This window comes from Crassostrea angulata, chromosome 10 (genome assembly GCF_025612915.1).
Source record: "Crassostrea angulata isolate pt1a10 chromosome 10, ASM2561291v2, whole genome shotgun sequence".
Lineage (NCBI taxonomy): Eukaryota > Metazoa > Mollusca > Bivalvia > Ostreida > Ostreidae > Magallana > Magallana angulata.
This window is the reverse complement of record NC_069120.1, coordinates 783,342-798,852: the sequence shown is the minus strand read 5'-3', so window position 1 is coordinate 798,852 and position 15,511 is coordinate 783,342. Positions and strand designations below refer to the sequence as shown.

Sequence of the window (15,511 nt, the reverse complement as noted above, 5' to 3'; positions counted from 1 at the left end):
TTTTAAATTCACTGGGATATATTGAGTCGACGTAAGTATGGAAATAACAATTGTTAATTGATAATACGTCGTCGATATACCTGAATGTTGAGTTGAAGGCCACAGCGAGTGATTTATTTTTTTCACATACAGGTTTTTTAATACATTCTGCTTCATAAGAATACAAAAATAGGTCTGCTAACAATGGAGCATGTTTTGTACCAATGGGAATTTCAACAGATTATTTGAAGACTTGATTTCCAAAAACTACAAAGATGTTGTCTATCAGAAACTTAAGCATCTTCAGAGTACTTGTGTGTGCAATCAGAATGGTTTTTAATAAAATAATTTTTTTAGATTTGCAATGACAAGGTGAGCATTTTACGACTTCTTTTTTTGTTGAAGAAACAACTGTCGATGATATCAAAAAGCCTAGATTTTAATTTGTCATGAAGAATGGTTGTATAAAGCGTTGAAAAATCATAAGTTTTGATGCTATTGATTTTGGTAAGATTTTGTGACCTCAAGTTTTCTAATAATTCTTTAGAGTTTTTTAGTATCCACATCTGATTCACTTTTGGAGTATATTGTTGTACAGTACTCTTGAGGTTTCTTTTTCACTACTGTAAGAATTTTAGTAAGGAGTGAAGAGAGAGGGTTGGTGGAGCATTTACTGGAACCTGCTATATATCTCTGTTTGTAAGGATTTTTGTGAAGCTTTGGAATCCAGTACAAATAAGGTAAATCAAATTCATTTTGTTTGTTGGCGATATCCATAACCGATTTATGATTTTGAAGTATTTCCTGCTTGGAAAGGCTGCTATGGGTGTAAGTAGGATTACTACTGAATCGAAACCTAGTTCTTCGAAAATGCTTTTTATTTAATGTGCCTTACAAACAAAGACAATGCTGTTTCTTGCCTTAAGAGCAGGTGCCAGATAATACTGATCGTGCAATCTGTCTAGTTCTTTTCTCACTTCTGTTCTTTGAAAACAGAAGGATAGATGGTCTCATCTGATTTCATAGTCATTTAATACGAGATTTTAATGTACATCTGATGTCTTTAACCCACTCTGACAAGGTATCAATGTCTTCTTCTTCGGATTTTGCCCATCGCTTGGCGTAATCATGATACGACGCCATGTGAAGGATCTAGGTTCCATAAATTTTGATCCTTTCATGATAAGTGATTTAGGTCTTCGTTGTTAACTAGATTAACATCACCAGTAATGACGTGTTCGGCAGGACTATAGTTGTAGGGTGAGGAAGAACATGAGCACGCTGGAGGATTATCTTTCAGATGTTCAATATTAAGGTCTTGTAGAGTTTGTTAATAATTGAAGGGTTGAAGTATAATTTGAAATACAAGGGGTTGACTTTAACTTGAAATATGGTGGAATGCAGGACTGAACTTTTTTGTGATTAAGAATAGTGTTAGTATTAACGGCATCGATTCCCTTGTTGGCATACTGCAGTTTGAAAAAATAACGTAGTGCATGAGCAGTATTTTCTGTTTTTTTGTAGATTTAAAAAGCCGATGATAAGCAATATCCATAATCATGGATTCGAGTCTGTATTCCGAAAAAGTAAAAAAGCCAAAAAGCGGCCGGCGCCTTTCCTTGACGTTTTCAAGAAGATTGTTTAACTCTTTCAAAGGGACAGAGTAAAGTTTGGTGCGAATGAAATAGAGACCCAATTCTTTTTTTACATAGGGTAATAATGAATCAAAAGGACACATCGTGTATAATTGGTTTGTTATAAGACCGATATCCATGACTACGCCTACGTCTCTTGGTGTTGTTAAAAAGTCCTATTACATTAACATTGGTACACTGTGGATTGATGTCCATGACTTCGCCTACGTCTCTTGGTGTTGTTAAAAAGTCCCATTACATTAACATTGGTACACTGTGGAGTTGAATTCACAATATCGTTGCATCCATACGGAAAGGCCGTACCTAGTTTTCTGATCCAAAGTTCTTTTTGTTGTCTACGGAATTGCGTACTCAGCGATGGGTTATTGGTATGATGGTAACTTTTTTCTAGAATTTCAACTTTCATAGAGAAAATAGAATGATCAGGGGAATTAAAATGTTTGTATAAAAGCTGCTGACCACCGCTATTGATTTGTAATCTGTGACCTGATATTCGTTTGTTCAGTGAACCTTTGGTTTCACCAACATAGTTGAGTCCACAAGGTTACATTCGATTCCGTAAAAATTATTATCTGTTGGGATTTATCAAATATAGTGTTCTATACGCACATATTAATGTTTAACAGGATCCTGACTTGATTAACAGCATTTGTCATAATTATTTGAAGTGGAACCTGATCCCAATCACAAATTACAATTTTTTGTTACCTAAATATATCTATAGATTGTTTATATGGAAATGGATATATATAATATATCGATCACTAAATGTATAAATAAATGACTTAGTAATGTTGCATATGAACGTGTAGAAATTACATGGATGGAGTAATTGTTTATGTAAGACCGATAACTCATATAATTATGAACATCGTATAATTGTTGTGTATAAATTGTTTATATCATTATCATGTTATGCATATTATAAGGCATACTCTCATTGTATATTTCATGCAGGGTTTTTGTTTTAATACAGAGTATAAATTTCGAACCATTAGTATTGTAATTCTTGGTATAACGCCCAATTGTAACGCTACATCATAATGATCATCTCATAATACTCAAAGAATGTTTTTAATTTCTTAAATATAAAGTAAAGTACACAAAGTAAGCATTACTGGTATGGCAAATGACACCAGTCAACTATGATAACTGTATCCTCTTATCTATAAGTCATCTCAGAGGTAAGCTTCAGACAAAAACATTTACAGCGACTCGTAAAGCTATCGTTTTCCGTCCTCGGATTTTGGCTGTAGGGGTAACCAGAAATGATGTTATATTTCCAAACTGTATTTATGCCTTTACAAATTTTGGCCAGGAGAGCTACCGAACGCTGAGTACAGGAAGGGTACACTAAGGGGTATCCATTTTCAGCTTTGGCCAAGGTCTCTAGAACAGTAGGCAGTTATTTTACCCTAATATTTTTCACATTTTACAACAAGATATGAGATGAAATTTGGCCGTTCATCCTACATCATCATGTTGAGCATCCGACGATAATTTTGGTAGACTGATTGATTTATCTAGGCATAGGATGTGTAATGGGAGTGCATTGAATTACAGAAGTGATGAAAGTCAATTAAATAATCGTGTATCCTTGACTTTCAGTATCGTCTTTGTCAAACAAACTACAGAAAAATGCACGTGTTTTGAGAAGGATTGCTTTATGAACGGGTCATGTTCAATGTCCTCACATTCCTAGGTTATTCCCCTTTGTGTCTAAATTCATTGACATGTGGATGAAGATCTTGTAAAAAATACTCACTAGACATTGATATCTATAGTGACATCTTTAACAGTTTACACATGAAAAAACTGTATTATTTAACCGTTTGTAAAAGTAGACAGTGAAATGAGTTTTCTTCGAGCCGAGATTGTTGTCGATCCCTTTTCTTTGGTTAGTTCTGCCTCTACATGCAATATAAATTTTGTCAACATGCAAGATAATTATGTTGACATAATTTAATTTATCTTGCATGTAGGGGTCAGCAATATGCCACCATATTTTTCATATGGGACACACAGTATGCTTTATCCAGGACACAGACCAATGTCACGCTAAGAATATCCGTAAAATGTTCTTCGAATATATCATTTTGAATAACTTGGGACGATTTTTTCTTCAAATAATTAATGATAAGAGGGTTATTGTTTATTTAAAAAATTAAAAATGTTACAATGTATAACAGACTCTAATTATAATCTTAAGACAGCTTGTGTTTTATTGTAATTAAATACGACGTGTTCCTGGCTGTCTGAAATATATCTTATTTTTAGATTTGTGTTCCACAGGAGGAGAGAAAATTGTGTTCATCAACTACAATACGTTAATTTATCCATGACAAACAAATGTATCTGAATGGACCTTTAACAACAAACAACAAAACCTTTTTATTTCATTTATAATACACAGAAAAATTGTTTTCAAAAACCAGATCGACAAGAAAGTGTTTTTTGGGGTTAAAAATAGATTTATTTAGGATATAGAGGAGGAAATAATCAGAGGATCCAGCAATGAAAAAGGTTAATGATGGCCAACTTTATAGTTGCTTTTGATGATTCCTGTAAAAGTCGATGTATTTGCACCTTTTCAGAAATTATTGATATTTTTTATATATTTTTTGATTTTTGAAAATTGGAACACAATAAACAAAATACACATACATAAAAAATTTTCGTTCTGAATTTTTTTTATTTTTCCGTTGCGTCATTTGATGGGGGGGGGGGGGTGGTGAAGGGGTGTTGTCGTCGTGATATTATGATGTAATGATAAAATGAAGCTTTCTAGATGAATTGACATAAAATAAAAAGTAGAAAATGTAAGCTTTAGAAATTTTGAAAACAAAAATATTCTCTCCTTGTGGTTAATTTTTCTAATTTTCTAATGAATGAATTCATTGTACCAATCTACGTTTGCAATACACTCAAAATAAATTGCAAATTTCGTGCATTAATTTTTGATATCTTGAGATGAGTCAATTTAATTACCAGATGGTGGAATTGATGTTGTAGACATAATCAAACAGAATGAATAAATCGATCATTTAAACCTCACCCCCGAATTAGAATCGTGAGGATAGGAGGAGACGGTGTTTTTTTGTTTTTGTTCTTTTTATGCTTTTTTGTCTTGTCAAGATTTCGGATAAGGCTACCCCCCCCCCCCCCCACTTTCAATTTGCTTTCGACGTCTATGTATTGTAGCATTTTTTGATTTGAAGTGCAAAAAATTGCAACTTCCTATAAACGTATATCCCAATCGTAAATGTGCCCATATTTTAAGAGGACCCCTAAATAAAAACAGATGGTAGATTTTCCAGGATATTTGCAGGTACACTAGGGTTGGTGTATATTGCACAATGTTAAATTTTGCAGTTTTGGTGTTGTAGTTTTTACGCAAAAAAAAATTAAAGTCGGCCTGCGTTGATTTTTTTTAGACGTTTCATTTTTATTTATTTTACATGATAAAGGTTTATTTGATAAAGAGATATGTTTCAGTTCCTAATAAAAATTAATCACCAATATAATTATATAATGTTCGTTTTAAATAACCACCAGGAATTAGAAAAAACATTTATAAAATAAACATTTATAAAATAAACTTTAATAAAATAAACAACTGTGTGGAAGACCTTGACCAAGTGCCATCACATTTTGCAAGAACTTATGTGTATCAAAATACTGAGATTTTTATCTATCATTATTTGAATTACGAGCATTTTAATCTTTATCATTGAAATCTTTTAATGAATGCCATTAATATGCTGTGTCTCTTGTAGCAATTTAGCGTCACAGAAAAACGATCGGGATCGAGATACAACTTTTGTACAAGTAAAACAGACGATATTATTGAACCAAAGTCAAGCTAGCACGCACTAACTTCAACGCACTAACTCCGTTCTAAATATGCTTATCGACTAGTTTTTCGATCCCGACGGGAAAATATCCCTCGGTAAATAGGCGCAAGGCGCCTAAACTAGGACTTGTGACAATTAGGTGACCCCGGATTCCTGAGGGTGGGGGTCCTGCCCGGGGGTGACCGGTCTCAGAACCTTCTATAATTATGCCGTTCTTGGCGCCACGGCCCCCTGAATAATCGTTATAATAACTATATCATCATATTATATAGGGACATAAACAAGGCGCAGGGCGCCTAAACTAGGACTTGTGACAATTAGGTGACCCCGGATTCCTGAGGGTGGGGGTCCTGCCCGGGGGTGACCGGTCTCAGAACCTTCTATAATTATGCCGTTCTTGGCGCCACGGCCCCCTGAATAATCGTTATAATAACTATATCATCATATTATATAGGGACATAAACAAGGCGCAGGGCGCCTAAACTAGGACTTGTGACAATTAGGTGACCCCGGATTCCTGAGGGTGGGGGTCCTGCCCGGGGGTGACCGGTCTCAGAACCTTCTATAATTATGCCGTTCTTGGCGCCACGGCCCCCTGAATAATCGTTATAATAACTATATCATCATATTATATAGGGACATAAACAAGGCGCAGGGCGCCTAAACTAGGACTTGTGACAATTAGGTGACCCCGGATTCCTGAGGGTGGGGGTCCTGCCCGGGGGTGACCGGTCTCAGAACCTTCAATAATTATGCCGTTCTTGGCGCCACGGCCCCCTGAATAATCGTTATAATAACTATATCATCATATTATATAGGGACATAAACAAGGCGCAGGGCGCCTAAACTAGGACTTGTGACAATTAGGTGACCCCGGATTCCTGAGGGTGGGGGTCCTGCCCGGGGGTGACCGGTCTCAGAACCTTCAATAATTATGCCGTTCTTGGCGCCACGGCCCCCTGAATAATCGTTATAATTCTTTATTTTTCATTTTCATAAATATTTTTTTATAATCGTTATAATTCTTTATTTTTCATTTTCATAAATATTTTTTTCCAAAAAAATTAGGACGTCTATTTGGTCGTCCTTGATATGCATTTATAGATAATCGTATTTTGCATAAATTGGTACCATATTTTTAGCCCTATATTATTTAGTTCGCAGCCAAAACGAAACTTCCGGTTTTCGTTAAAATTGTAAAGGAAATTGGAAAAGTCACGGGGTGTGGAGGAACCTTAAGGTGGATCTACTGTGGTCATTATGATTTAAAACCTTTTCCACTATCAAATTTAAAAGTTGCCTGAATCTATCCTAATAAAAGCTGTTGTCAACTCTAACTTCATTAGTACTTGGACATTTAAATCTCCAGCTGTACAGGTGACTACTGATTTTTATACGACCGCAAAAATTATGGTATGGCGCAGTCGTCGTCGTCCGTGCACATTCGTTTTTGTGGAATAACTTTTGTTTTAGTGGAGGGATCAACATGAAATTTTCACACAATGTACCATGGCATGAAACGAAGCTGTATAAGAAATAAGGAATTTATGGCCTCACCCATTTCAGAAAAAAATACCAAAAAGGGCCACTTTGGGTGTTTTTCGCAAATATAGTTGCCAAATGTTTATTTTTTATTGAATTTTAATGGGGTTTCTTTTATTTTGTTGCTTATATAATTGCGCTTCAGTAGTATTCATGATTTGTATCTTTACATTCATCTTATGTATTCCTCTAGATGCAAGCTTTTAGTTGGGAGTCAGCAGATTCTGTGTGCCTCTGTGTCAAGTTCTTTATCGTGTCCATCTAATTATTGTGTCAACCTCTTTACTGTGTCCACATTCACTTCATATTACACTTGTTCGAATTTCAGTGGTCGACATGCTGCGGTCGTATCTGCTGCGCTCAGCGTAGCCTTTTATTTTTTACTTGAGATTTGTCTATAGGTAAAAAAAAACTGATAGCCCTTAGATTTAAATGTCCAGCTACTTCTTTTCATCACCTGAGTTAAGGATTGATTTGAGGTTCACTAAAGATTGGTATCAGCTATTTTTCAATCCAATAAAGGATTAGCTATTGAAATATGACCACACTCAGAGTAAATTGCTTATTAAAAAAAAAGGGAAAAAGGGGGGTGTGATTACATATATAGTAGGTCTCAATGGGATCTAAGCAGGACATGGGATTGAGTGGGGTTTTTTTTATCTGGGATGTCGCTAATTGTTTGTCGAGAAAACAAAAATTTATTAGACAAGGATTTGGGAATAACTCAAAATTGATTTGGGAATTTGGGAAAATATTAATGTTCTTAAGCAAGAAATTGAAAAATATTTTTTCCTTAAAATTTTGATAGCAGGCTTTCGTATGTAACAATCATTATTGTCTCAAAAACTTGTATTTTTTTAGATTATCAACTTTGTGCATATTGTTACATGTCTCATGCAATTTTTATGTACAGAAAATGAACCAAAATTTGGGAAGCGGGAAATCATGAACTGGTACACCTAACATGGGAATTGTCAAAAGAACTTAACGTGATACGGGATTAGAACCCCCTATATATTACGATAAATTGGCAAAATAAAAATTTTCTGTATGAAAATAACTTTAACCATTAATCTGACCTTATCTGAAGTGATAGCAGACTTTGACGCGGAGGATGGCATGTGATGGCATAATGAATGAAAATTATGTCAGGAGTGTAACATTTATCCATTCTTTAATGATAAAGTTTTTATTTAGTTTAAAAAAATTCTAAACTTAACTGGAAGAGATTTTTTACACTTAATTTGCTCAAAAATTTTCAATAAGGTCAAATTTAAAGATTGGAATATATTATTTGCTTTTGATACAGTGTTTGAATATTAAAAATAAGTGCGATAAATACTAAAAGGACATTTAAAACAATTACACTATATAAAACTGTTGTGAAAGTATCAGAATTGTGTTACAATGCCTCAAATAAACACTAATGATCAGATCCTATCCTGTAAGTTGACAGAAACTAAAAGTGGAAAACCTAGCATTTCACAGAATTTTAGTGTTACACTCCTGACACCTATTTCAAGGCCATAAAAAAGGACTAATCAAATTTAGGCAGTCATGTTTGCATCTCATAGTAACTGCTGCACCTGCTGGTCAATTTAAAACAATAATTATGACAATTACTAACAGTGTTTCAAAAATATGACATTGCAAACTTAAATGTTACACTCCTGACCTACATCAGCAGGTGTGGTTCTATGAGATCAAGTGCACCAGAAACATGTCACAGATATCTACAAATACTTTTAATTTGATCTAGAATATTGTGGTAAAGTATAAGAAATATTAAAATGTCCAAAATCTTTCGGAACTTTGAATTATCATCATTTAAAATTAAGAATTAAGTTTTTTCCTTTTCATTTTTTTCCCTCATTAGGAAATTTGACAGACCTTATTTTACCATTGTAATTACAAAATATGTATTACTTCATATGAGAAAATTTAGTGCATATACACAGGTTTTCAACAAACCCATCATTTTATATTAGACATCATTATTTTTTTTAAAGACAGCTCTTTGAAGCACTTGCTTCTTTCAAAATGTCACACTAAAAGTGTTACACTCCTGACATTTTTGGCCCTATTTTTTGCCGGCATTTTTTTATTATCAAAGATATCATCACGAAAATTTGTACGATTATAGTCACAGGTGGGATACATTTTTTAATTATCTAATACTTAGTATTTATCATCATGATTTGTAATAGGGTATGGTAATAATGTTGGGGTCATTTTTTTTGAAACAGCCCCTATGTAGAATGAATAGTGAACAAAATAGTCTGCATGGCAAACAGGACATACATGTGGTTCTGTGACTTGAAAGAACTGATCATTTATCTATATAGCTAGGTATTTTAGACATGTAGTTTCAGCTGAACAGAAAAAAAAAATGTCAGTATAAAGACAAAAAAAAAAATTGCATAATTTTAAATATAATGCTGAATTTTAGGTTTTTTCTTCTATGATATGCGTGGGTATAGTAATTTGAGCATGTTGAGTGGTATTATACACCAACAATTAAACTTTTATTAGAGTTTTCATGGTATTGACATTTTTACATATATTTTATATATATTTTCAATATCACTTGCTTTGATAGGTGCCATTTTTAGGTAAATGAAGGCTTTTTCCAAATTGAAACGGATTTTGTGATGCGTAATAGTCGATGTAATGATATCAACATGCAAAATGGACATAAAAATAACTTCATTTTCGAGGCTCTGTGAGACACCTTGTGTGCAAATACTGTAAAACAGCCCTGATACATGTGGAAATGAATAGATCTACACCGGTGATGTACGTTGGTTAAATTTTTCATTTCATTTGCAGGTCGTCGCCATTATGCCTGATGGCCATGTACGGGTGGGGTTATTTCCGACACTATCAGAAACAATAGTGTGCCAGCTGGGCACTGTGGCTGAACTCCCCCGTACAGCAACAAAGTCTTGGAAAAGTGGGAAGAAGACCGCCTTTCGGGTACGTCAAAACCTATATATTGGTGAAATGTTTTAGAATGTATGTCTAAAATGTCTGTTTTGGAAAAAAATTCTTTGCCCGGTTGCCGGTAAGCGCTGGGCCCTTGGTCCTATTTTTTCAAGCTTCGGTCATGTATAATTTTTGTAATGTTCATGTATAATTCTTGTAATGTTAGAACATTCGACTAATGGAGGTGTTTTTTTGCAGGCAGCCAAGGCAGCCGCCGCAGCCTCCAAGGAATCCCCCGCAGCCTCCAAGGAATCCCCCGCAGCCTCCTCCTCCAAGGACTCGGCCAGGAAGAAACGAAAGGTAAGAACCCAACCTAATTTGTTTGGTTGTTTGTTGCTATGAAACCTTTAATAACACCAACATTTATTTTTGTTGGCCTTACCGGCCCAGAACGCAGTGTATCATCAGTAGTGTGTTTGGATATTTGATTATTGAACATTCGACTAATGGAGATGTTTTTTTGCAGGTGGCCAATAGCCCTGAACTCGAACCCCCCGCAGCATCCTCCTCCTCCGAGGACTCGGCAGGCAGGCAACCCTCTGAGAAAGGAACGGTAAGAACCCAACCTAATTTGTTGTGTGCGCAATTTCGTGTATACATTGGACAATATATAACCGATGATACATTGTGTATACTTGGTGTACACGGCCTATACACTTGTATAATTTTTGTAATGTTCATGTATAATTCTTGTAATGTTAGAACATTCGACTAATGGAGATGTTTTTTTTTGCAGGCAGCCAAGGCAGCCGCCGCAGCCTCCAAGGAATCCCCCGCAGCCTCCTCCTCCAAGGAACCGGCCAGGAAGAAACGAAAGGTAAGAACCCAACCTAATTTGTTTGGTTGTTTGTTGCTATGAAACCTTTAATAACACCAACATTTATTTTTGTTGGCCTTACCGGCCCAGAACGCAGTGTATCATCAGTAGTGTGTTTGGATATTTGATTATTGAACATTCGACTAATGGAGATGTTTTTTTGCAGGCAGCCCAGAAAAGCCACAATTTGAGTTTCGACGGGTACATCGACTTGCTTGCTGCAAAAATTGAAGAAGGGAACAAAACAAAAGGGAATAAGGACCAGAGGAGAGGTGCTGACGGCAAATTTGGCAATAAAAATTTATTGGACTGTTCCTGGAGGACCTGGTTGAAAAGCATGTTTACAGAATATCCAGGTGTGCTGTGCAAGTGCTCTTGTAATCATCGACCTTTGACTAGCGCACAAGCCTTAATAAAACACATAGAGAGAAATGACTATATCAATAATGTGGTATCATTTGGTGAGGAGGACCTGGAATTCACACCACCACAGTTTTAGCTCACCTCCCCCCCCCCCCCCCCAAGTTTAAATAAGTTGTTGAATCAACTTTGGAAATTCACCCCAAATTCAAATTTGGAAATTCACCCTTGTCTAGTGGGTTCAACTATATTTTGTATGCTCTACCTATAGTAACCATATATCTTGATTTCCCAGAAACTTGTTGACGCTGCAATTGCACTTCATATAAATACATGTTTTGGCATTATATGTTATTTGTAAATGCTGTTTGTCCTTATATTTTGATATATCCAGTTACTTTGTTTCTACTGTTTCGCAAGTATCTTGGCAATAATATCTCTTACTACTGTATATTTTGTATGAGAGTCAAACTGTAGAACTATGTGGGTTGAAGAATATCTCTTACTACTGTATATTTTGTATGAGAGTCAAACTGTAGAACTATGTGGGTTGAAGAATAAAAGTGTGCACTCAATCAAATATTGTTTTTAGGCCAATACTTTGTAAGATATACCAAGTGCACTTGTAATCCTCGACCTTTAGCTAGCGCACAAGCCTTAATAAAACACATAGAGAGAAATGACTATATCAATAATGTGGTATCATTTGGTGAGGAGGACCTGGAAATCACACCACCACAGTTTTAGCTCATCTCCCCCTCCCCCCCAAAGTTTAAATAAGTTGTTGAATCAACTTTGGAAATTCACCCAAAACGTTTGGGGGGGGGGGGGGGTATATAGGAATCACTTTGTCTGTCCGTCTGTCCGTCTGTGCAGTTTTCCTGTCTGGTCCATAACTTTTATATGCCTTAATGAATCTTTATGAAACTTTGGGAGGTCGTTACATATAATTGTATCAGTTGGTGACTTTTGTAGTAACAAGGTGAACTTGCCATTAAAACTTAGGTATTGGTTATTATCAACGAGCCCAACGGAGTTAGAGAGGGTATATAGCGTTTGGTTCGTTCGTTAGTACGTACATGCGTACTTAAGTAATAGTCAGATTAAAGTTTTGGTTAAGGTGCATATCTCGGCAACTACAAGTGGTAGAGGGATGATATTTGGTCAGTCGATACATCTTGGGTAGTAACCAACATCTGTACTGAAATTAGGTCACTTTGACTTACATTTTATGCTTGAGCAACTTAGGTTAAAGTTTCGGTTAAGGTGCATATCTCGGCAACTACAAGTGGTAGAGGGATTTGGTCAGTGGATACATCTTGAGCAGTAACCAACATCCAAACCCAAATTAGATCACCTTGACCTACAATTTGCGCTTGAGCGACTTAAAGTTTCGGTTAAGGTGCATATTCCAGTAACTACAAGTGGTAGAGGGATGATATTTGGTCAGTGGATACATCTTGGGTAGTAACTAATATCGGTACCAAAATGTAGGTCCACTGATTTGAGATTTTGTAAGTTACTGCTACAAACTATATACAAGTATCCACATTAAAAAGTTAAGATACTGATCAATTATAATCTTATGAGTTTTTATACTTTGAAAAAAAAATGTTGGTACCAAAATTAGGTCCACTTGACCTACATTTTACGCTGAGCTACTTACTACTTAGGTTAAATTTTAGGTTAATGGGCGAGGGGGTTTGCAGTCGTGGACGACAGCTCCATTTCTTTATTATATGTTTCTGGTGGTACCAATATAGTTGTCAGTAATTGAAATGGACTTAAACCATTCTTCCTAAATGAGTCCCTCAAATGTGAAATGTAGGTCACAGCCAAACTCTGAAGCATGCATTCTTCCTAATTGCATGTGGATGTGATATGAAGCATGCCAATTTCAATCTCTGTCATCTGTTAGCTCTGACAAAGTCCCAAAGTCAGCGAACCGTAAAAATATAGGATACATCTAAAATTATGTACCACTGAGTAATATTTGTATCAAGTTGGTGACTTTAGTGGTAACAAAGTGAACTTGCCATTAAAACATAGATAATCTAAAGATTACAGATTTCACCTTGTTGTTCAGAGTCGCCTAGCTTATTAACAATTTTAGTTCACCAGAACTATTAGCGTCCCCCATCATCTGTGTCCACTTTCATGTTACAAGTTAATATCTTAACAACTTTACATTGTAGGATCATCAAACATGGTTAAATTGTTATATGAATGTATCAGGGGTGGTATATCAGCATCTAGGTCAAACTAGATCACTTTGAACTACGCTTTTCGCTTAAACAACTTGTATCCAAGTTTATCTTATACATGTAGTTCATATCTCATGTAACAATATAGTTATGTACCAGAAATAGACTTTAACCATTCCTCCTATCAAAGTTGATCAACTGTGAAAAGTAGGTCAAGAGTCAGTATCTAAAGCCTGCATCCTGCTCAGCATCCCTAGAGGCACCAATACTCGGTGTTCAACTTGTTCAGTTAATTGAGAAATTGCCTTGACCCATTCTCCCTTAATAATTCGCTAAACTATGAAATGTAGGTCACAGCCAACATCTGAAGCTTGCTCTCTTCTTAACTGCATGCAGACATCAGGTGAACTAAAATTACCTCTTTTAGTTTTGAAGCATAGATGAAATGACCACCTAGGTAAATCTAGGTCAATGTGACCAAAATACAATTTAAACCTTGTATTACAAAGTTCTCTTTCTAATATCCAAATATACAGCAGAGACAAAGCCACTCATGCAGAAAATTTTGGTCAAATATACCCAATGATCTGGTCATTACAATTGTAACAAGATGGTGTATTGTATTACCCACCTCATCCGAAAAGCAGATGAGTACTGAAATCTAGCAAAATTCTACAAGCTTCAATATTTACACAAAATTTGAAATCGAATGTTTTCATTGATTGTCACAACAGGACTGACGGAACAATATTCTGAATATTATCTGAATGCCATATATCCTACAGCAATATAGTTGTTGAAGCTGGATGTATCTTTGATCATCTTTGCTCTCACATGAGAAGATTGACAAACAACAATGGTCAGGGTTTTCCATAGATGTTCATGGCAAGCCAGTTATTTTCAAGTTGGTGTCAACATTTAACATTCTAGCAAAATTCAAATTGATACATTTTGTTTAAATCTGACATAAAAGCTGACAAGCTACTGTAAATTTTTCCGATGATATATTGTGAATACTTAGTGTAAACGGTCTATACGCTTTGTACATTGGGTATACGTCGTGCAAACGGCCTGTACAGGGCGTATACTTTGTGTGCACAATTTCGTGTATACATTGGACCATATATAACCGATGATACATTGTGTATACTTGATGTACACGGCCTGTACGCTTGGTACGTTGGGCATACGCCCTGTATAGGACGTATACTTCGTGCACAAATTTGGTGTATACATTGGACCATATATAACCGATGATACATTGTGTATACTTGGTGTAAACTGTCTATACGCTTTGTACATTGTGTATACTTGGTGTAAACGGTCTATACGCTTTGTACATTGTGTACACTTGGTGTAAATGGTCTATACGCTTTGTACATTGGGTATACGTGGTGTAAACTGCATGTACAGGGCGTATACTTTGTGTGCACAATTTGGTGTATACATTGGACCATGTATAACCGATGATACATTGTGTATACTTGGTGTAAACGGTCTATACGCTTTGTACATTGTGTATACTTGGTGTAAATGGTCTATACGCTTTTTACATTAAGTATACGTCCTGTACAGGGCGTATGCCTAATGTACCAAGCGTATAGGTCGTGTACACCAAGTATACACAATGTATCATCGGTTATATATGTACACATTGTGTATACTTGGTGTAAATGGTCTATACGCTTTTTACATTGTGTACGCTTGGTGTAAACGGTCTATACGCTTTATACATTGGGTATACGTGGTGTAAACTGCCTGTACAGGGCGTATACTTTGTGTGCACAATTTGGTGTATACATTGGACCATATATAACCGATGATACATTGTGTATACTTGGTGTAATCGGTCTATACGCTTTGTACATTGGGTATACAAAGTATACGCCCTATACAATTTTGTACACAAAGTATACGCCCTGTACAGGCCGTTTGCACGACGTATACCCAATGTACAAAGCGTATAGACCGTTTACACTAAGTATACACAATGTATCATCGGTTATATATGGTCCAATGTATACACAAAATTGTGCACACAAAGTATACGCCCTATTCAATTTTGTACACGAAGTATATGACCTGTACAGGCCGTTTACACCACGTGTACCCAAT

General features: G+C 35.8%; 2 protein-coding genes across 2 annotated transcripts in view; both read left to right on the top strand.

Moving 5' to 3' along the window:
* The window catches only part of LOC128165675 (SH2 domain-containing protein 4B-like), a 155,974-nt gene that overhangs the window by 6,493 nt on the left and 133,970 nt on the right, over positions 1-15,511 (top strand). The window lies entirely within an intron of this gene.
* LOC128165681 (myristoylated alanine-rich C-kinase substrate-like) lies at positions 7,470-12,007 on the top strand. Its single transcript, XM_052830457.1, has 5 exons — positions 7,470-10,006; positions 10,214-10,315; positions 10,482-10,568; positions 10,752-10,832; positions 10,999-12,007. The coding sequence occupies exons 1-5, from the start codon at positions 9,872-9,874 to the stop codon at positions 11,329-11,331; spliced, it is 738 nt and encodes a 245-aa protein (XP_052686417.1). The 5' UTR covers positions 7,470-9,871; the 3' UTR covers positions 11,332-12,007.